General features: G+C 35.1%; 1 protein-coding gene across 1 annotated transcript in view; it reads right to left on the reverse strand.

The window, feature by feature from the left end:
- Window positions 1-23,326, reverse strand: part of LOC115417667 (calcium/calmodulin-dependent protein kinase type IV) — a 46,633-nt gene that overhangs the window by 15,353 nt on the left and 7,954 nt on the right. Inside the window, exons 2-5 of the mRNA XM_030131694.1 lie at window positions 12,138-12,216; window positions 11,780-11,842; window positions 6,410-6,492; window positions 3,687-3,759 (exon numbers count right to left, since the gene is read on the reverse strand). Of these exons, the coding sequence (XP_029987554.1) occupies window positions 3,687-3,759; window positions 6,410-6,492; window positions 11,780-11,842; window positions 12,138-12,216 (298 nt within the window). The remainder of the gene's footprint in view (window positions 1-3,686; window positions 3,760-6,409; window positions 6,493-11,779; window positions 11,843-12,137; window positions 12,217-23,326) is intronic.

Genomic DNA, 23,326 nt, shown 5'->3' on the forward strand with positions numbered 1-23,326 from the left:
AACCAAGTTATTTTAGCTTCACATTAACAGTAATTTGAATTAGCGTTCCTAAGCTAACAGCTAACAGATCATATATAATCTACCAATGAAATAATGATAATATTAGCTGACGCGGTTATTACATCGTACTGTATCTGTGCTTTATGTCTGTTTTAGAACATATGGGAAACAATAGGATATTAGTTTTTTGTTTCCCTGTTTCATGGATTTATTTTTGCTAGCGCTGTTTGCCATCCACCTTTCGTTGACTGGAAAAGAGGCGGAGTCTTCTGTTAATAGGATTTTTTTGGGCAAATAGAAGGTTTAGTGCTTTTCGGTCTGTGATTGACAGGTGTAAGTTATAAGTATAAGTTACACGAAAAGGAGTATAAAACGACCAACGTTTGATGAAGTTTAAAAGCTAGCATTTAGCATTAGCTCAGCCCCTCACTCTCCTGCAGCTCCACCCCTTTTGTCCATATACGGTCACAATGGTTTCCTGGTTTCAAAATGGCATCTGATGAATAAACAGGTGGTTTCGCTATGGATCTGTTCACTTCTGCGACAATTTATGCAATACTGAATCAGCAGTCGCTTTTCCATCGGACATCTGCGCAAAACTTTACCGATATTTACTGAAGGTTGAAAAAACAGAAGTGCATAATGTCGGTTTTTCCATTAAATCACAAATGCGATGATTTGTTTATTTATTATTGCAAGATGACACGAGAAGTCATTCCATAAACATGGTGACGAACGTAAATATCGTGTTTGATTTACAGATATATTCATTATTATTATATATTACCCCTCTGTCTCGTACTAAATTAAAAAATAATTGGGTTTTCACACATACTGCAACATGTTTCGTTTAAAAGTCTTCTTTGTTTTTTTTTTGTTTGTTTTTTTTTTAATTAACATGACTCTAGTTGCGACAAAAAGTCTTTCCATTGCAATTTTGCTTGATATACCGATTGTGCTACGTCCGGAAAAAAAAACACCTCTTGCCAGCGCAAAAACTTTTAATAAAAAAAACAGAGTTTTGCCGAAATTGTCATTTTGTCCTAAATTTTTATGCGCAAATTATATTCACGCAATTTGAGGGTCAATGGAAAAGCAACTAATGACGTAGCTACATAGCTAACATAGCTGCATTATGCTAACAGGTCAAGTACTATAATAATATTACATTATCATTAACATTTACCTTATTGTTTTTAAAGCCCTTTTCTCTGATTATTTAGACAATTTAAAGAACATAAATTCTAAAGCAAATAAAATCAAAAAACTATGTCAAGTGTATAATCTTATTTAATTTGTAAAATTTCTAATTATACCTCGAGCATTTATACATATATATATATATATATATATATATATATATATATTTTTTTTTTTTTTTTTTTTTTTTTTTTTTTTTTTAACTTATATGTGTTTCTGTATATTTGAAATGTAAAATATATTGTGAAATTTTCTATCCTTTTTTTGATGTATACTATTACATATATATACTGTTCAATTCTTCATTGTTCAAAAAAAAAAAAAAAATTAGCATTTACCTTATTATCATTTTACCAGTGGAATAATTTACCTGAACATTTATTTGAGGAAATAAAGTTAATGAATACATAAAAAATATAACTTTTAGAAGAAAGTTGATGTTATATGAATGGAAGCTAATTGGAGTTAGCATTTTTAGCAGATGTCGTTAGTATTAGACTAATGTTCCTACGGCTTTTATCTCCAAAAAAGACTCTGCGTTCATTCATTTTGCTTATTTTATTGATTACTTTGGCTGTTCTGGTTCATTTTGTTGGCTATTTAATTAATTTTCCTTCATTTTGGTTACATTTTTGGATTATTTTGTTTGTTTTTCCAGTATTTTCTTGCCTATTTTATAAATTTTTTCTTCAGTTCTGTTCAGTTTGTGGATTATTTTGCTAATATTACTCATTACGTTGGCTGTTTTTGTACATTTTGTTGCTTTTTTCATTGTTTTGGGGTTTTTTTTGTGCTTTATTTTATTCATTTTTTTGCTTATTTTTTTAACATTTTTTTTTATCATATTACAATTTTTTTTTAAATTTGATGCCGTTTCCATCATAACTATGGAGCCTCTGAACGTCCAAATATGGTCATATCTGATGACCATGAAAAGATGAAGAACTGTATTTTAAACCAGTTACTTCAACATATTTCTTCAATTTTGTTCCGTTTGTGGCTTATTTTTTTTGTTCTTGTTGCTAATTATTTTCTCACTTTTTATTGATTTTGTTCATTTTATTGATTACTTTGGCTGTTCTGGTTCATTTTGTTGGCTATTTAATTAATTTTCCTTCATTTTTGTTACATTTTTGGATTATTTTGTTTGTTTTTCCAACATTTTCTCTCCTATTTCATTATTTTTTCTTCAATTCTGTTCAGTTTGTGGCTTATTTTTCTAATATTTCTTATTGTTTTGTTGATTTATTGTTAATATTCCTTTCATTCATTACATTGGCTGTTTTTGTTCATTTTGTAGCTTATTTTATTGTTTGTTTGTTTTTTTTACTTTATTTTATTCAGTTTTTTGCTTATTTTTTCACAGTTTTTTATCATTTTATAATTTTATTTATTTATTTATTTTTAGTTTGACGGTGTTTCCACGGCAACTACGGAGCCTCTGAATGTCCAAATATGGTCATATCTGATGACCATGAAAAGATGAAGACCTGTATTTTACACCAATTATTTACACGTATTTCTTCAATTTTGTTCTGTTTGTGGCTTATTTTGTTCTTGTTGCTGATTATTTTCTCACTTTTTATTGATTTTGTTCATTTTATTGATTACTTTGGCTGTTCTGGTTCATTTTGTTGGCTATTTAATTAATTTTCCTTCATTTTTGTTCAATTTTTTATTGTTTTTGTTTATTTTTCAACATTTTCTTGCCTATTTCGTTACTTTTTTCTCCAATTTTGTTGTTTGTCAGTTTGTAGCTTATTTTGTCAATATTATTACTTTGTTGATTTATTGTTAATTCATTCATCTATTTATTTATTCACATATCTATTAAAAAGAACCAAGTATAAAAACATTAAACTTTGCATTTACATTATGTGAAATGTGAAATTTTTATTCCTTTAATCCATTGTCTGTTTTCATTATTTTTTTTACTTTATTCAGTTTTTTGCTTATTTTTCCACATTTTTTATCAGTTTGTAAATTTTTTTACATCAGTTATTTCCACATATTTCTAAAATTTAGTTCAATTTGTGGCTTATTTTGTTCTTGTTGCTGATTTTTTTAAATTAATTAATTATTTATTTATTTTCTTTTTTTGTTGTTGTTGTTCATTTTATTGGTTACTCTGGCTGTTCGTTTGTTGGCTATTTAATTAATTTTCCTTCATTTTTGTTACATTTTTGGATTATTTTGTTTGTTTTTCAACATTTTTTTTTTTTGCCTATTTTATTATTTTTTCTTCACTTCAACTTTCCACCGTTAAACCTGTCGGACAGGCGGTTGATGAGCGGTGGTTTTGGTTTTATCTGCTGCAGATGGCGAACAGACCAGGAAGTGAGCGCTAATCCAATGAGCGGAGGGATGGATGCTCCTGTCGTCGGTACAGAGCAGGACGCCGTTTAATAAGAACCAGAAACTCAGACCGACGACGGGGTTTTTTCCGGACACTGAGAACAGACAGTGAAGGCAGCAGATGCATTTACCGCCACGGCCTCCAGGATCTGTTTGATGACGTGAGCGGCGTCTCGTTCGCTGTAGTATCCTCGCTCCACGATCCTGGAAACACACAAAAACGACAGGTAAAAGATCACATGACGCAAACAGAACAGGGGACACCTGGGAATGGAGCGTTTTTATCCGGTCGGTGTTCGGTCGGTGTGATGAGACAACAAGGACGCACGAAAAATCTGTGGAATAACAGTTAAAAACCATGAAGACTTCAAATAAATAAAAGATCAGCTGTATTCCTGCTTTAACCCTTACAGACCCAAACGTCCACCTTTAACCCTTTTTCTATTTTTAAACTTTTCTTAAGTGATTTATCATAATTTATTCTAATATTCTACTTCGTATTTTGCATTCTTAAGTGATAATCAGGTGTTTTCCTACATTTGTTCTACTTCCTCCTACTCCTTTTCAAAGTCATACTTTATTTTCATGTATATGTTTTTTTCATGTTTTCTTGCAATCTGTTTTATTTCTAACGACTAAGTAGGATTACTTTTGTTTTGAGATATACTTTATTGATTGAAATTCAGTTTTGTTGCATATTCGAAATAAACTAAACTGAAACATTTAATTTACTGTTTATGATTATTGTCCATAAAAGCTCAAATTAAAGTTGAGTAATTATATCAAAAACAGAGGAAATGGAGGAAAAAGTGACATTTTCAGTAAAATATATTATTAACCATATCATAACCATCCACTGTCAGTGATTCCAACTCCATGGGTTTGACTGGGGAATTAATGTTGTAGAAGATGACGGTGTTTCCACGGTAACTATGGAGCCTCTGAATGTCCAAATATGGTCATATCTGATGACCATGACAAGATGAAGAACTGTATTTGACACCAATTATTGACATGGATTGATAGAATTAGTGGATCAACAGGAATTAAACAGTTTAAGGATTAAGGGTTTTTAAGGGTTAAAGGTGGACGTTTGGGTCTTTAAGGGTTAAAGGTGGACGTTTGGGTCTTTAAGGGTTAAAGGTGGACGTCTGGGTCTGTAAGGGTTAAAGGTGGACGTTTGGGTCTTTAAGGGTTAAAGGTGGACGTTTGGGTTTTTAAGGGTTAAAGGTGGACGTTTGGGTCTTTAAGGGTTAAAGGTGGACGTCTGGGTCTGTAAGGGTTAAAGGTGGACGTCTGGGTCTGTAAGGGTTAAAGGTGGACGTTTGGGTCTTTAAGGGTTAAAGGTGGACGTCTGGGTCTGTAAGGGTTAAAGGTGGACGTCTGGGTCTGTAAGGGTTAAAGGTGGACGTTTGGGTTTTTAAGGGTTAAAGGTGGACGTTTGGGTCTGTAAGGGTTAAAGGTGGATGTCTGGGTCTTTCAGGGTTAAAGGTGGACGTCTGGGTCTGTAAGGGTTAAAGGTGGACGTCTGGGTCTTTCAGGGTTAAAGGTGGACGTTTGGGTCTTTCAGGGTTAAAGGTGGACGTCTGGGTCTTTCAGGGTTAAAGGTGGACGTCTGGGTCTTTCAGGGTTAAAGGTGGACGTTTGGGTCTTTCAGGGTTAAAGGTGGACGTCTGGGTCTTTCAGGGTTAAAGGTGGACGTTTGGGTCTTTCAGGGTTAAAGGTGGACGTCTGGGTCTTTCAGGGTTAAAGGTGGACGTTTGTGTCTTTAAGGGTTAAAGGTGGACGTTTGGGTCTTTCAGGGTTAAAGGTGGACGTTTGTGTCTTTAAGGGTTAAAGGTGGACGTTTGGGTCTGTAAGGGTTAAAGGTGGACGTTTGTGTCTTTAAGGGTTAAAGGTGGACGTTTGGGTCTTTAAGGGTTAAAGGTGGACGTTTGGGTCTGTAAGGGTTAAAGGTGGACGTTTGGGTCTGTAAGGGTTAAAGGTGGACGTCTGGGTCTGTAAGGGTTAAAGGTGGACGTCTGGGTCTGTAAGGGTTAAAGGTGGACGTTTGGGTCTTTAAGGGTTAAAGGTGGACGTTTGGGTCTGTAAGGGTTAAAGGTGAACGTTTGGGTCTTTAAGGGTTAAAGGTGGACGTCTGGGTCTTTCAGGGTTAAAGGTGGACGTTTGGGTCTGTAAGGGTTAAAGGTGGACGTTTGGGTTTTTAAGGGTTAAAGGTGGACGTCTGGGTCTGTAAGGGTTAAAGGTGGACGTTTGGGTCTGTAAGGGTTAAAGGTGGACGTCTGGGTCTGTAAGGGTTAAAGGTGGACGTTTGGGTCTGTAAGGGTTAAAGGTGGACGTCTGGGTCTTTCAGGGTTAAAGGTGGACGTCTGGGTCTTTCAGGGTTAAAGGTGGACGTCTGGGTCTTTCAGGGTTAAAGGTGGACGTCTGGGTCTTTCAGGGTTAAAGGTGGACGTTTGGGTCTTTCAGGGTTAAAGGTGGACGTCTGGGTCTTTCAGGGTTAAAGGTGGACGTCTGGGTCTTTCAGGGTTAAAGGTGGACGTCTGGGTCTTTCAGGGTTACAGTTCTCATAGTCACACAGTGGTAGTTCATGGATTTCCTTGGAACTGAATCATAACATACAGTAAATTTGGACGTAAACCAGTGTGTTGACGTCCACAGAAACATCAGGGACAGTAGGAACATGTGGAAGTACAGACGATAAACACAACCGCAGTAAAAAAGTCCAACAACCGTTAATACAGAAACAAATACAGCACAGAAAACAAAACACTGGAAACACACACCAAAAACCCAACGGTTACAGCCTTAATGGACTCCTACAGACACTCAGAGAGCTGGTTTCCATGGTTACCTGTCGAACAGTTCTCCACCGGTGACCAACTCCAGAACCAGAGCGATGTCTGTGTCGGTCTCAAAGATCTCCTTCAGCTGGATCTGAAGCAGGAGGAACCGAGAAGGAAACAGCGGTTTAACCCCAAGGACGACAAAAAAAACCAACAAAAACAAGTGAGCGAAAAATACACACTGACACAAGTAACATTTGACCTAGAACCAAAAAGAATATTTATGTATATGAACCAATGTTAGTGTTAATCATTGACGTATGAGAGGAGGAAAAAATAAAAATGAGTAATCAAATTTTTATGTAGAATTTTTTTCTTTTTTCTTTTTAAGTTTTTTGGTGTTTTTTTAATCCAAAAATATGGTTTGTGTACATTATAAACATGGCCTATAACCTCCTCAGACCCAGCTATGGGGTTTTCTGTCCACATTTGTGGACAAGAGTTTCACAACTGTGTACAAAACAAAAAAGAAAAGACAACTGTCCACCACAAAGAATATTCCATAAAAAATTTAAAAACTGCATCTGAAAAAACTGTTGCATCATGATGTTTCCTGTATAGGCACTGATTTAATAAAAAACAAAAGAAGTTTGTACTTTGTTGACATTTCCTGGGTCTTCAGAGGTTAAAGGGTTAAAAATATGACAGTTATTGAGTATTTGGTATTTTTGTTTATGGCTCAAGTTGATGAAATGTTAGAAAAAAAAGTTGAAAACAAACTATGAAAAACATGTTGACATTACTACGGCGCTGCGTAGATGATGCGCTTTTGGTGATTAGACGGACCTCTGTGGGCGGGAGGTTTGTTTTTACACTGGACCAGTTAACTTCTACATATTTTCCTCTTTATATAAATATGTAAAAACCTTGGGTCATACGGTCTGTGTCGTCAAACTGTTCTAAAAAACAAACGTTCTTCACAGAAAACTTTTTATGCCGTGCTGTTTCTTAATCCTGCAAAACTCACAGACGGACCTCAAACTGTCAGGAAGCATTACTTTAGAGACGTCGAATCAACTCAACATCCTGTGAACATGTCTGATCAAAGGCCTTCAGAGACACATATTTGGACGTTTGAGGACGGACACACACACAGGAGGGTCTGGATATGTCCATGGAATGACCTCCAGTATCTGAGGACACTGGCACACCTTCATACGTCTGAACTGTCAGAGTTTTCAGGTTCATCTGAACTAAATCTGCAGCACTGAAAAGGAGGTGGTCCAGGTCCTGGTCCTGGTCCAGGTCCTGGTCCTGGTCCTGGTCCTGGTCCAGGTCCTGGTCCTGGTCCTGGTCCTGGTCCTGGTCCTGGTCCTAGTCCTAGTCCTAGTCCTGGTCCAGATCCTGGTCCAGGTCCTGGTCCTGGTCCAGGTCCTGGTCCTGGTCCTGGTCCTGGTCCTGGTCCTAGTCCTAGTCCTGGTCCAGATCCTGGTCCAGGTCCTGGTCCTGATCCTGGTCCTGGTCCAGGTCCAGGTCCTGGTCCTGGTCCTGGTCCTGGTCCTAGTCCTAGTCCTAGTCCTGGTCCAGATCCTGGTCCAGGTCCTGGTCCTGGTCCTGGTCCAGGTCCTGGTCCTGGTCCAGATCCTGGTCCAGGTCCAGGTCCAGGTCCAGGTCCAGGTCGTGGACCACATGAAACCAAACAGATAAACCTCCATAACACCTGTCAGTTTCTGCACAGTCTGCGGTTCACATTCTGGTCGTTGCCATGTTGGTGTTTTGAAGCCAAGAAGTGACCATATTTGGACATAAGGGGAGGAGCTGCAGGAACATGGGGGCAATCATAGGTGAGCTAATGCTAAATGCTAGCTTACTGACTGTAAGACATGACATTTTATGAAAAAATGAGAAACAAGATGGAAGATTTTTATTACCTCTGCCAAGTGTAACGGCGGGTTTGTCTGTTTGTTTGTTTGTCTGTTTGTTTGACTGTTTGTTTGTTTGTTTGTTTGTTTGACTGTTTGTTTGTCTGTTTGTTTGTTTGACTGTTTGTTTGTTTGTTTGACTGTTTGTTTGTCTGTTTGTTTGTTTGACTGTTTGTTTGTTTGACTGTTTGTTTGTTTGTTTGACTGTTTGTTTGTCTGTTTGTTTGTTTGTTTGTTTGACTGTTTGTTTGTTTGTTTGTTTGTTTGACTGTTTGTTTGTCTGTTTGTTTGTTTGTTTGTTTGTTTGTTTGTCTGTTTGTTTGACTGTTTGTTTGTTTGTTTGTCTGTTTGTTTGACTGTTTGTTTGTTTGTTTGTTTGTTTGTTTGTCTGTTTGTTTGCGCTGTCCGAGTGCTTCTCTAGTTACTTTAGAAGTGTTTTAGTGAAGTTTAAGTGGTGTTTCAGTGGTGAACTCTTGTAAATAATTGTATGTTTTGTTTTGGAGGTTCTACTCGAGTGTTTTGATGTATTTTTGTCGAAATTCGCTGTTTTCTCGTCTTTTGTTTTTACTGTTTTTATCTGTATTTTTACAGTTTGTATAGCTGATTGATAGTTGTGTTTTGTCTGTAAATATTTTATAAATGTCTGTATATTTGTTTATATGTGTAAATATTCCATAAATGTCTGTATGGAAAATAGGTGAAAAGTTTATTTCTATAAACTCATAAAATTTCATTATGAACATGTTGTTTTTCATGATAAATATGATAAAAATTCCAGTCTGTTTTTTTGTTTGTTTGTTTGTTTTTGTTTTTTGTTTTTTTGCTATAACAAACTGTTTTAAGCATGTAATACATATAATAATGATAATTAACGGACAGATATTGAAAGTTAAGTTCTACCTGAAAAAATGTTAAAAAGTATTGACATTTTCTGACACTTTTGTTGCAAAAAGCGCATAAAGGAAACTTAGTCCTGTTCTAATGGAGGACCTTAAAGGGTTAAGTAACCACAGATACAACGGACAAAATGTGTTCTGAAAAATATTCAGAATCTGTGAAACTCAAATGATCTGTCAACCCAACTTCTGCGACAAATATATAAAAAAATAAATAAATAAAGACTCGAAAAAGTAAAAGTAAGTTATCCGACCACATGTATGGAACGTCCGAAATAGAACTGAGATGATGTCGTTGTTCTCAGCTTCAGATGTGTGTTTGTAATCTGTGCTCAAACCGAACACTGTATGAGCACAAAGAGCTCAGTTTAATGAAGACCATCCCACTGCGGTAATGTAGACAAACTACGGTGGCCCAGAGGGGCAACAGCCCCAGAAATGATCCACTGTAAGAAATACAGAGAACAGCCCCAGAAATGATCCACTGTAAGAAATACAGAGAACAGCCCCAGAAATGATCCACTGTAAGAAATACAGAGAACAGGCCCAGAAATGATCCACTGTAAGAAATACAGAGAACAGCCCCAGAAATGATCCACTGTAAGAAATACAGAGAACAGCCCCAGAAATGATCCACTGTAAGAAATACAGAGAACAGCCCCAGAAATGATCCACTGTAAGAAATACAGAGAACAGCCCCAGAAATGATCCACTGTAAGAAATACAGAGAACAGCCCCAGAAATGATCCACTGTAAGAAATACAGAGAACAGGCCCAGAAATGATCCACTGTAAGAAATACAGAGAACAGGCCCAGAAATGATCCACTGTAAGAAATACAGAGAACAGGCCCAGAAATGATCCACAGAGAACAGGCCCAGAAATGATCCACTGTAAGAAATACAGAGAACAGGCCCAGAAATGATCTACTATAAGAAAAAAAGAGAACAGCCCAAAAAAATTATCCACTGTAAAAACAGCCCAAAAAAATTATCCACTTGCCCAAAAAATTATCCACTATAAGAAATAAAGAGAACAGCCCAAAAAATGATCCACTATAAGAAATAAAGAGAACAGCCCAAAAAAATTATCCACTGTAAAAACAGCCCAAAAAAATTATCCACTTGCCCAAAAAATGATCCACTATAAGAAATAAAGAGAACAGCCCAAAAAATGATCCACTATAAGAAATAAAGAGAACAGCCTAAAAAAAATGATCCACTATAAGAAATAAAGAGAACAGCCCAAACAAATTATCCACGAGCCCCAAAAAATATCCACTATAAGAAATGAACAGAACAGCCCAAAAAAATGATCCACTATAAGAAATAAAAGAGAACAGCCAAAAAAAATTATCCACTATAAGAAAAAAAAAGAACAGCCCAAAAAATTATCCACTATAATAAAAGAGAACAGCCAAAAAAAATTATCCACTATAAGAAAAAAAAGAGAACAGCCAAAAAATTATCCACTATAAGAAAAAAAACAGAACAGCCCAAAAAATTATCCACTATATATGTATAAAATAACTTTATTTTTAGCACACTGAACTCCACTTCCCGTGGGTTACTTCCTTAGCATTAGCCACATTAGCTGAAGGGCTTCAAAATTTTCAGCCTATGTTTTTATTTTTCTGGTGGCCTTAATTTTAAAGCAAGAGACCTTTTGGGAAAACAGTACCCCTTAACTGAAAAGGTGGAGGATTTTTTTTTTTCTTATAGTGCATAATTTTTTGGACTGTTCTCTTTTTTTTCTTATAGTGGATCATTTTTTGAGCTGTTTTCTTTTTTTCTTATAGTGGATCATTCTTTGGGCTGTTTTCTTTTTCTTATAGTGGATCATTCTTTGGGCTGTTTTCTTTTTTTTTAAAGTGGATCATTCTTTGGGCTGTTTTCTTTTTTTTAAAGTGGATCATTCTTTGGGCTGTTTTCTTTTTCTTATAGTGGATCATTCTTTGGGCTGTTTTCTTTTTTTTAAAGTGGATCATTCTTTGGGCTGTTTTCTTTTTCTTATAGTGGATCATTCTTTGGGCTGTTTTCTTTTTTTAAAGTGGATCATTCTTTGGGCTGTTTTCTTTTTTTTAAAGTGGATCATTCTTTGGGCTGTTTTCTTTTTTTAAAGTGGATCATTCTTTGGGCTGTTTTCTTTTTCTTATAGTGGATCATTCTTTGGGCTGTTTTCTTTTTTTAAAGTGGATCATTCTTTGGGCTGTTTTCTTTTTTTTAAAGTGGATCATTCTTTGGGCTGTTTTCTTTTTTTAAAGTGGATCATTCTTTGGGCTGTTTTTTTTTTTTAAAGTGGATCATTCTTTGGGCTGTTTTCTTTTTCTTATAGTGGATCATTCTTTGGGCTGTTTTCTTTTTTTTAAAGTGGATCATTCTTTGGGCTGTTTTCTTTTTTTTAAAGTGGATCATTCTTTGGGCTGTTTTCTTTTTCTTATAGTGGATCATTCTTTGGGCTGTTTTCTTTTTTTTAAAGTGGATCATTCTTTGGGCTGTTGTACCTCTGATCCACCGCTAAAAACCCACAGAAAAGCTCCAAACAAACAGGAGGTGCAGTCTAAATGAGTTTAAATACAGAAACCAGATGAAGTCAAACATTTAATTCAGTGAGAAACTTACGATGTTCGGGTGTGAGAGACGCAACAGGACTCCGATTTCAGTACGAACAATTTTCTTATCAATCTGTAAAAAACAAACAAACACCAGAGTCAGTATTTACCCAGTATTTAAGGTTCTGTTTCCAGCAAATACACAGATCCAAGTTGTGTTAGCTTAGCTTAGCACAAAGACTGGAAATGAAGGGAAACGTTAGCCTCCATCAGAAATACCCACTTTCAGTTCGTACCCTCTTTATTTTCTGTTCATCTCATATTATTCTCATATGACGTCACATCCTGCAGCTGTGCGTGACTTTCAGTGGGTCTGCCCTGTTATGACCTCTGACCTTTGACCTCTGACCTTTGCAGCCTACACGTACCGTTTTCTTGAGGACTTTGATGGCGTACGGCTTCTGCGTCTGTTTCTCCTCACAGCGGTACACGATGGACGTGGCTCCTCTGCAGGTAAAACACACAACACACTTTTATTAATTAAAAAATAAATAATTAAATTTAAAAAAAAATAATAAAAATAAATAAATAATTTAAAAGAAAGAAGAAAAAAACAATAAAATCAAAATTAAAAAATTAAAAAAACACACAAAACACACCAGCTTTAGACATATACACACAGAGCAGGTGCATCATGGGAAATGTAGTTGCAGGCAAGGTTCTAATAGTTTTGGATTTCTCAATATAGTTTACTTTCATTTACTTGACTTTTTTTTCTCTAATTCAGTTATTTTTTTAAAATTTGTTTTTAGAGCAGGTTTGTTTGTTTTTATTAATTTTTTTTATTTTTTAAATGCTTAGTTTTAGTTTAGTTTTAGTATTAATTTTAGTTTTGTCGTATCTGTTCTCTTCTTCTCCGTTGTATTCAAATAAATCCCAAACAGGACTCTGAGAAGATTTTTTTTTTTTTTTTTTGCTTAATTCAAGATTTTTTTTTTTTTTTTTTTGCTTAATTCAAAAATATATATATATATATATTTTTTTTTTTTACTTGATTCAAGATTTTTTTTGGCTTAATTCAAGATTACTTTTTGCTTAATTCAAGTTTTTTTTGGTTAATTAATTTTTTTTTGCTTAATTGAAGTTTTTTTTTTTGCTTTAACTCAAGATTTTTTTTTTTTTTTTGCTTAATTCAAGCATTTTTTTGCTAAATTCTTTTTCTATATGCTTAGTTTTAGTTTAGTTTCAGTATTAATTGTAGTTCAGTCGTCTCTTTTCTCTTCTTCTCTGTCGTCGTATTCAAATAAATCCTAAACAGGACTCTGCTGCTTTCTCCTAACCTTAGTCTCCAAGTTTCAAACACGAAGGGAATTTTATCCATAATTTTTATACGTTTTAGTTAGTTTTGTAAACACACAATACAGTTTCAGTTAATTATGTTTTTTTTTCTTTTAATAATAGTTTTTATTTATTTCAGTTAATGAAATTTTTGGTACAATTCCAGTTTTGGTCATTTGTTAGTTTCGGTTAATGGTATAAACCTTGGTTGCAGGCCTGAGCTCCTGCCTGTGTCCGTCCAATAATCCGTACAGACAGTGAATCCCCCAGGACTGAGTTTAATGACTGAATGATTAAACCTCCATTAGCTTGTGCCGGGTGAATAGTTAATTATCTAATTGTTTCCGGACTGATGTGGCAGCTCCTGCGGTCTGTGGGACGGCGTCCAGGCTTCAGACCACGGCCTGCTGTATGAGCCTCCACCTTTTATTCTATACGTTTCGTTCAGTCGGTGGCCAATCACCGCCTGGTTCCTGTCAGAAGCATCTGATCTACGTCTCAAATGGACAATGTTCCAGAGTCAAACTGTGGGAGTTCAGTGTAGAGGACGCAGATGGAATAGTTGAACACATACAGACCCAGAGCTTCTTCTGTGACACTTCCCAAAGGATTTTTTCTCCATATTTAACCTTTTTATAGTGATTTATCACCATTTATTGCAGTGTCATCCTCTGTGTTCTGCATGTTTTTGTGTGAAAAACTTGTATTTTCCTGTATTTAATTCACTGATCATGCAGATGTTTGTAAAATATCAGGTTAAAGTCGAGGGTCATTTTATCAAAAACAGAGAAAACTGCAGAAAAAGTCACTTTTTTAACAAAGCCTGTCATTAACTGAACATAAACCCAGTGTGTTCGTCCACTGTCATTTCACTTTATATTTGATTTTGTTCATTTTATTGATTTCTTTGGCTGTTCTGGTTCATTTTGTTGGTTATTTAATTTTCCTTCATTTTTGTTCCATTTTTTGATTGTTTTTGTTAATTTTTCCACATTTTTTTTATCTTTCATTATATTTTCTAAAATTTTGTTCATTTTGTAGCTTATTTTGCCAATGTTATTACTTTGTTGATTTATTGTTCATTCATTCATCCATTTATTGATTCACATATCTATTATAAAGAGCTAAGTGTAAAAATGTTAAATTTTGCATTTACATTATGTGAAATTTGTATTCCTTTTATCCATTATTTGTCTGTTTTCATTATTTTTTACTTTATTTTAATAATTTTTTTGCTTATTTTTCCACATTTTTTAAAAATCAGTTTCTACATTTTTTCTTCATTTTCTCCACTGTCACTGATCCAACTCCATGGGTTTGACTGACGAATCGATGTTTAGATTTTTTTATTCAGTTTTTTTGCTAATTTTCTCCATGTTATTTATTATTATGTAATTTTTTATTCGCTTCTGTTCATTTTGTTCATTCTATTTATTATTTTACCTGTTTTTGTTCATTTTCTTGCCCGTATGAAAAAAAAATCTTCAATTTAGTTCAGTTTGTGGCTTATTTTGTTCATGTTACTTATTATTTTGTTACTTTATTATTCATTTGTGTTCAATTTATTCATTACTTTGACTGTTATTGTTTATTTTGTTGCTTATTTTTTATTTTTTTACTTATTTTAGTGATTTTGTTGCTTATTTTTTCACATTATTATTTTGTAGGTTTTTAATTCATTTTTCATTTTATCCACTGTCACTTACTAAACTCTATGGATTTTAATGAACAAATATGAACAACAATATATAGATAATATTATTATTATTATTATTATTATTATTATTATTATAAAAACATATCAATAACACATATTATAAAAACTACGCCTTGTCTGAACAAAAGAAAAAAGAGAACAGCATTATTACATGAACAGAAGACAAAATGAACGTCATAAGCAGAAAAACACATTATTTCTGTTCATTCTGTTTATGTTTCTCAATTTATTGTCCATTTTTTACATTATTTGTAGGTTGTTATGTCATTATTTGACTGGTCTGACCTGTTTGAGATCATATTGGGCTGTGAATAAAAAACATGAATAACCTGAACAAATATGAACAACCTGAAATGTCTTAATATAAATCAGTGTGTTTGTACCAGTATTCTGCCTGTTATTGAATGTTGTGTGTATTTGTAGATCTGCTGTGATCTGTACGTTATTATGTACATGTGGAAATGATAAACTGAGGCAGAATATTGTTAAAACTGCACTTATTTTTCTGTACATATTTCAGGTTGTTCATGTTTAAATGATAGTTTGTAGATGTAAACATTTTCATGAAGTACTTTTTTTCACTGTTATTATTTTACTGGGTCTGATTTATTTCATGTGGAACCTGAACTGAACTGAGTTCATGAAAACACTTCAGCTCAGATTCTACTTCTGTTTAGTAGTTTTTAATTCTCCTCAGCTCTGATTGGCTGCTTCCACACGGCAACAGCAGCTGATTGGTCCAAAATGGATAATAATCTACACTGTAAAAAAAAAAAAAAAAAAACTGTATTATTCCGGCAGCTGGATTGTCAAAAAAATACTGTTAAATAACAGAAAATAACCATCTCATAAAAATACGGCAATTTTCCATAATTAAAATACAGTTTTTTGCCCTAACTTTACATGAGATTTTGCTTTTTTTTTTTTTTTTTTTTGACTTTTTAATGTTTAATAAAGAATATTTACATGTATTAAAACAATCCAATTCCCTATAAATATATATATAAATAATTTTCAGTGAGACTCAGTTGTCCAATCCCCTGATAAAAACTGTATTTGGACAGTTTATCAGTGCTTATACATGTTATACATTCACAAAAATACATGTATTCAACATTTTTGTTGTGAAACCTCCTGTAATTACACAAGATATTTGTCAGTTAACAAACAAGTCTGGTTCAACTGACAGAACAAATACTTCTGTTACTGTTAACTGTCAGTAATTTTATCTAGTTTTAATTTTTTTTTTTTTTTTTTTTTACAGTATTAAACTTTAAATTAATAGTTTAATCTCAAGAATAGAAAAGAAATATTTGTGAAATTACGATACATTTGCAAATGTATTTTAACTGTATTTTTCTGGGAAAAAAGAAAAAAATTCTTTTAAAAAATGAAAATTTTATGGTTATTCACAGTTACAGTTTTTTCGTGTTATTTTCCATTTGACATGTAAAATCACAGTCTGTTTTTGTCATTTCATTGATATTTTCCTGTATCTTAAAAACACAGGAAAAATCTGTAAAATAAGAAGTAAAAATTCTGTTAAATTACAGATTTTTTTTGCAGTGCAGGAAGAATAGTTTATAAATTTTGAGGACGAACAGTTAAAATCAGTCATGGGGATAAAAAATAAACAAATCAGTGCTGATATAAATTCAGTCCAAATCATCTGTGAGTCATTTTAGAAACACAGAGAATAACTGAACCCAAACGAACCAATGCACTGATATCTATCCCATAATATAAAACTATATTCTGACATTAGTCCTTATTAAAATAAACAGTGAAAATTCGGTTAAATTACAGATTTTTTTTACAGTGTAAACAGTTCAAAACAAAAACAGATCGGACTTTCTATCGACAAACTCTGATTCTAAAGTTCAGACTTGGACACAGAAGAAGGAAACGCTCCTGACATTAAACCAAAAGCATTTTCAGACGCAGAAACAGCAGAAGAGCGACTCGTCTGCACTTCAGAAAGTCCAGTTGACATGAGATGAAGGTTTTTTTGTGTTTTTTTGTTTGGTTTTTTTTTCCCGGCTGTGAAATCCACTGAAATAGGAGCGAGTGTGGAGGGTGATCTGGTGTTCTGCTGGGACAGATGGAGCAAACACACACACGCACGGCCTCATGGTCCTGGCCGGTCTCCATGGCAACAGGACACCTGGTAACAGAGCTGGTGTCGTCGTCATGCGCTCACACGTCCCAGAATTCAGCCCTGACATGATTTCACTGTTTCTACAGCCGCGGACACACTGGGGTGTGTTTGTGTTTATATGTGGAGGTACAACAAACACACACAAACACACAAACACACACTGTCCACACAAACACACTGTCTACACAAACACACACTGTCCACACAAACACACAAACACACTCTGTCCACACAAACACACACAAACACATAAACACACACTGTCCACACAAACACACACAAACACACACTGTCTACACAAACACACACTGTCCACACAAACACACACAAACACACAAACACACACTGTCCACACAAACACACACAAACACACTGTCTACACAAACACACACTGTCCACACAAACACACACTGTCCACACAAACACACACAAACACACAAACACACACTGTCCACACAAACACACTGTCTACACAAACACACACTGTCCACACAAACACACACTGTCCACACAAACACACACAAACACACTGTCTACACAAACACACACTGTCCACACAAACACACACTGTCCACACAAACACACACAAACACACAAACACACACTGTCCACACAAACACACTGTCTACACAAACACACACTGTCCACACAAACACACACTGTCCACACAAACACACACAAACACACAAACACACACTGTCCACACAAACACACTGTCTACACAAACACACACTGTCCACACAAACACACACTGTCCACACAAACACACACAAACACACAAACACACACTGTCCACACAAACACACTGTCTACACAAACACACACTGTCCACACAAACACACACTGTCCACACAAACACACACAAACACACAAACACACACTGTCCACACAAACACACACTGTCCACACAAACACACACAAACACACAAACACACACTGTCCACACAAACACACACAAACACACACTGTCTACACAAACACACACTGTCCACACAAACACACACTGTCCACACACTGTCCACACAAACACACACCGTCCACACAAACACACACTGTCTACACAAACACACACTGTCCACACACTATCTACACAAACACACTGTCCACACAAACACACACTGTCCACACAAACACACACCGTCCACACAAACACACACTGTCCACACACTGTCCACACAAACACACACCGTCCACACAAACACACACTGTCCACACAAACACACACTGTCCACACAAACACACACTGTCCACACACTGTCTACACAAACACACACTGTCCACACAAACACACACTGTCCACACACTATCTACACAAACACACTGTCCACACAAACACACACTGTCCACACAAACACACACTGTCCACACACTGTCCACACAAACACACACCGTCCACACAAACACACACTGTCCACACAAACACACACTGTCCACACAAACACACACTGTCCACACACTGTCTACACAAACACACTGTCCACACAAACACACACTGTCCACACAAACACACAAACACTCAGGTACATACAGGTACACACATGTACACACAGGTACACACAGGTACACACAGGTACACACAGATACACACAAACACACAGGTACATACAGGTACACACAGGTACACACAGGTACAGGTACACACATGTACACACAGGTACACACAGGTACACACAGGTACATACAGGTACACACAGGTACACACAGGTACACACAGGTACATACAGGTACACACACAAACACACAGGTACACACAGGTACACACATGTACACACAGGTACAGGTACACACATGTACACACAGGTACATACAGGTACACACAGGTACACACACAAACACACAGGTACACACAGGTACACACATGTACACACAGGTACACACAGGTACAGGTACACACATGTACATACAGGTACACACATGTACACACAGGTACATACAGGTACACACAGGTACACACAAACACACAGGTACACACAGGTACAGGTACACACAAACACACAGGTACACACAGGTACACACATGTACACACAGGTACAGGTACACACATGTACACACAGGTACATACAGGTACACACAGGTACACACAGGTACACACACAAACACACAGGTACACACAGGTACACACGTACACACAGGTACAGGTACACACATGTACACACAGGTACATACAGGTACACACAGGTACACACACAAACACACAAGTACACACAGGTACACACATGTACACACAGGTACAGGTACACACATGTACACACAGGTACATACAGGTACACACAGGTACACACACAAACACACAGGTACACACATGTACACACAGGTACACACAGGTACACACAGGTACAGGTACACACATGTACACACAGGTACACACATGTACACACAGGTACATACAGGTACACACAGGTACACACAAACACACAGGTACACACAGGTACAGGTACACACATGTACACACAGGTACACACAGGTACATACAGGTACACACATGTACACACAGGTACATACAGGTACACACAGGTACACACACAAACACACAGGTACATACAGGTACACACAGGTACATACAGGTACACACACAAACACACAGGTACATACAGGTACACACAGGTACACACACAAACACACAGGTACACACAGGTGGTTTGGTTCATTGTACTGGTTACTCTGGCTGTTCTGGTTCATTTTCTTGGCGATTTAATTCATTTTCCTTCATTTTTTAAAAAAGTTTTTGATTATTTTGTTTGTTTTTCAACGTTTTCTTGCCTATTTTATTATTTCTTCTTCAATTCTGTACAGTTCGTGGCTTGTTGTTTTTATTAATATTACTTATTATTTTGTTGGTTTATTGTTAATGTTCCTTTCATTCATTACTTTGGCTTTTTTTGTTCATTTTGTTGCTTATTTTATTATTTTTTACTTTATTTTATTGGTTTTTTGCTTTTTTTTTCCACATTTTTGATCAGTTTATACATTTTTTTCTTCATTTTTCTTCATTTTCTCCACTGTCACTGATCCAACTCCATGGGTTTGACTGGGGAATCAATGTTGTAGGAGATGATGGTGTTTCCATGGTAACTACAGAGCCTCTGAACGTCCAAATATGGTCATATCTGATGACCATGAAAAGATGAAGAACTGTATTTTACACCAATTATTTCCACATATTTTTTCAATTTTGTTCCGTTTGTGGCTTATTTTGTTCTTGTTGCTGATTATTTTCTCACTTTTTATTGATTTTGTTTATTTTATTGATTACTTTGGCTGTTCTGGTTCATTTTGTTGGCTATTTAATTAATTTTCCTTCATTTTTATTCAATTTTTTGATTGTTTTTGTTTATTTTTCAACATTTTCTTGCCTATTTCATTATTTTTTCTCCAATTTTGTTCAGTTTGTAGCTTATTTTGCCAATACTATTATTTTGATTTACTGTTAATTCATTCATCTATTTATTTATTCACATATCTATTAAAAAGAACCACGAGTAAAAATTCTGTTTCTACAGCCGTGGACCCACTGGTGTTGTTGTTGTTGTTGTTTAATATGTGAATCAACAACAACAATAAACACCCACAGAAACACACACTGTCCACACAAACACACAGCAAATGTTGACATGTTTGTGGGTGGAGCTAACCCCTTCATACCAGATAATGTCATAGATTATAAATAATGGACGGAACGATCACAAGTGTCTTAAAGTGAAGCTAAAGTCTGTGGATCCGCTCTTTAAGCCCTGACGTCATACATGCACTTCTGTCCATTAGTCTTAATCTGATACAATATACACGGAATATACATAGAATATACAGAATATACATGTTTAACCCTTACAGACCCAAACATCTATCACAGACCAGAACCATCTACTGATCTAAACTGTTTAATTCCTGTTGATCCATTAATTCTATCAATCCATGTCAATAATTGGTGTAAAATACAGTTCTTCATCTTTTCATGGTCATCAGATATGACCATATTTGGGCGTTCAGAGGCTCCGTAGTTACCGTGGAAACACCGTCATCTTCTACAACATTGATTCACCAGTAAAACCCATGGAGTTGGATCAATGACAGTGGAGAAAATGAAGAAAAAATATATAAACTGATCAAAAATATGGAAAAAATAAGCAAAAAAATGAATAAAATGTAGTAAAAAAAAATAAAATAAAAATAAGCAACAAAATGAATGAAAGAAATGAATGAATGAATGAATGAAAGGAATATTAACAATAAATCAGCAAAACAATAAGTAATATAACAAAATAAGCCACGAACTGAACAGAATTGAAGAAAAAAATAATAAAATAGGCAAGAAAATGTTGAAAAATAAACAAAATAATCAAAAAGATTTTTAGAAAATGAAGGAAAATTAATTAAATAGTCGATAAAATGAACCAGAACAGCCAGAGTAATGAATAAAATGAACGAAATGAAGAAAAAATGAAATAAATAAATAAATAAAAATTGGCAACAAGAACAAAATAATGCACAAATTGAACAAAATTGAAGAAATATGTGGAAATAATTGGTGTAAAATACAGTTCTTCATCTTTTCATGGTCATCAGATATGACCATATTTGGACGTTCAGAGGCTCCGTAGTTACCGTGGAAACACTGTCATCTTCTACAACATTGATTCACCAGTAAAACCCATGGAGTTGGATCAGTGACGGTGGAGAAAATGAAGAAAAAAAATATCTAAAATGACAAAAAATGTGGAAAAAATAAGCAAAGAACTGAATAAAATAAAGTTTAAAAAAATAATGAAAACAGACAAATAATGGATTAAAGGAATAAAAAATTCACATTTCACATAATGTAAATGCAAAATTTAATGTTTTTACTCGTGGTTCTTTTTAATAGATTTGTGAATAAATAAATAGATGAATGAATTAACAATAACTCAACAAAGTAGTAATACTGACCAAATAAGCTTCAAACTGAACAAAATTGGAGAAAAAAATAATGAAATAGGCAAGAAAACGTTGAAAAATAAACAAAAACAATCAAAAAATTGAGCAAAAATGAAGGAAAATTAATTAAATAGCCAACAAAATGAACCAGAACAGCCAAAGTAATCAATAAAATAAACAAAATCAATAAAAAGTGAGAAAATAATCAGCAACAAGAACAAAATAAGCCACAAACGGAACAAAATTGAAGAAATATGTGGAAATAATTGGTGTAAAATACAGTTCTTCATCTTTTCATGGTCATCAGATATGACCATATTTGGACGTTCAGAGGCTCCGTAGTTACCGTGGAAACACTGTCATCTTCTACAACATTGATTCACCAGTAAAACCCATGCAGTTGGATCAGTGACAGTGGATGGACACACTGGGTTTACGTTCAGTTCAGGACAGACTGGACTGAAAAACAGACTTTTCTTCAGTTTTCTCTGTTTTTTATATAAGAACCCTTAACTTTAATCTGGGCTTTAATGAACATGTACAGGATCAGTGGGGGTCCAGACCCCATGGATGAAAAACACTGCTTTAGAGGGAAATAACCGAAAATACCTTCAGTGACTTTTACCGCCAGCAGCCATTAAACGCATCACTGTTGAGTGGCTGACACCTGAAGCGCTTACATATAACATTTAGACCCCAGAAAATGAGTGAACTCTGTCAGAGGGAGCAGATTACTGATGGTGCTTCTGTGAAACTGGGTTCATTTTAGTTTCTGTCACTTTTCCTTCTTTTTAGACCCAATAATTAAAGGTAAATGCAGACAGATTTCCCCCAGGATGGACCTAATGATGACCTCAGAGAAATGCACAAAAAATTATCCTCTTGCTCTGATCCATCCCATAATTAATGAATTGATAATCTAATACCAGGTCCCAAAATAGGACCCAAATATGGACACTAAATCTCCCTAGGTGTCAGTGCATTAGATGTGTAAACATGTGTAAATGCTCTTCTACAGACTCTAAATACAGACACTGTGTTCACTGTGTGTGGATCCCAGTGGTTTTTCTAATCCACATGTGGGTTTGGCATCAGTCTCAGTCTCATTCCAGGTTTGGTGTGGAACCCATCGTGTCCACTGGAGTTACATACAGAACCTGAACATTTAAATACACACTGAGGGGTCGGATTAAATAAGTTTAGACTTCTTCCTACTCCTTTTTCGACCATGCAAAATTCAGACTTGTATGTGCTCTAAGGTAGATTCTGTTCATTTAAATGTTATTTTGTTTTTGCCTTAATTTGCTTTGTTTTGTTTTATTTTGTTTCGCTGCATGTTCGAAATAAATAAATAAATAAATTGTGAATGATTTTGCAACAGCGGTCATCTTTGTCAAACATTCAGCCTTGAGTAATTAGTTCAATTCCCAAAATGCACCTGTGAGAGAATAAAGAGATATTTTTTTTAAAAAATAGTAGCATGTAATTTTCGT

This window comes from Sphaeramia orbicularis, chromosome 4 (assembly GCF_902148855.1).
Source record: "Sphaeramia orbicularis chromosome 4, fSphaOr1.1, whole genome shotgun sequence".
Lineage (NCBI taxonomy): Eukaryota > Metazoa > Chordata > Actinopteri > Kurtiformes > Apogonidae > Sphaeramia > Sphaeramia orbicularis.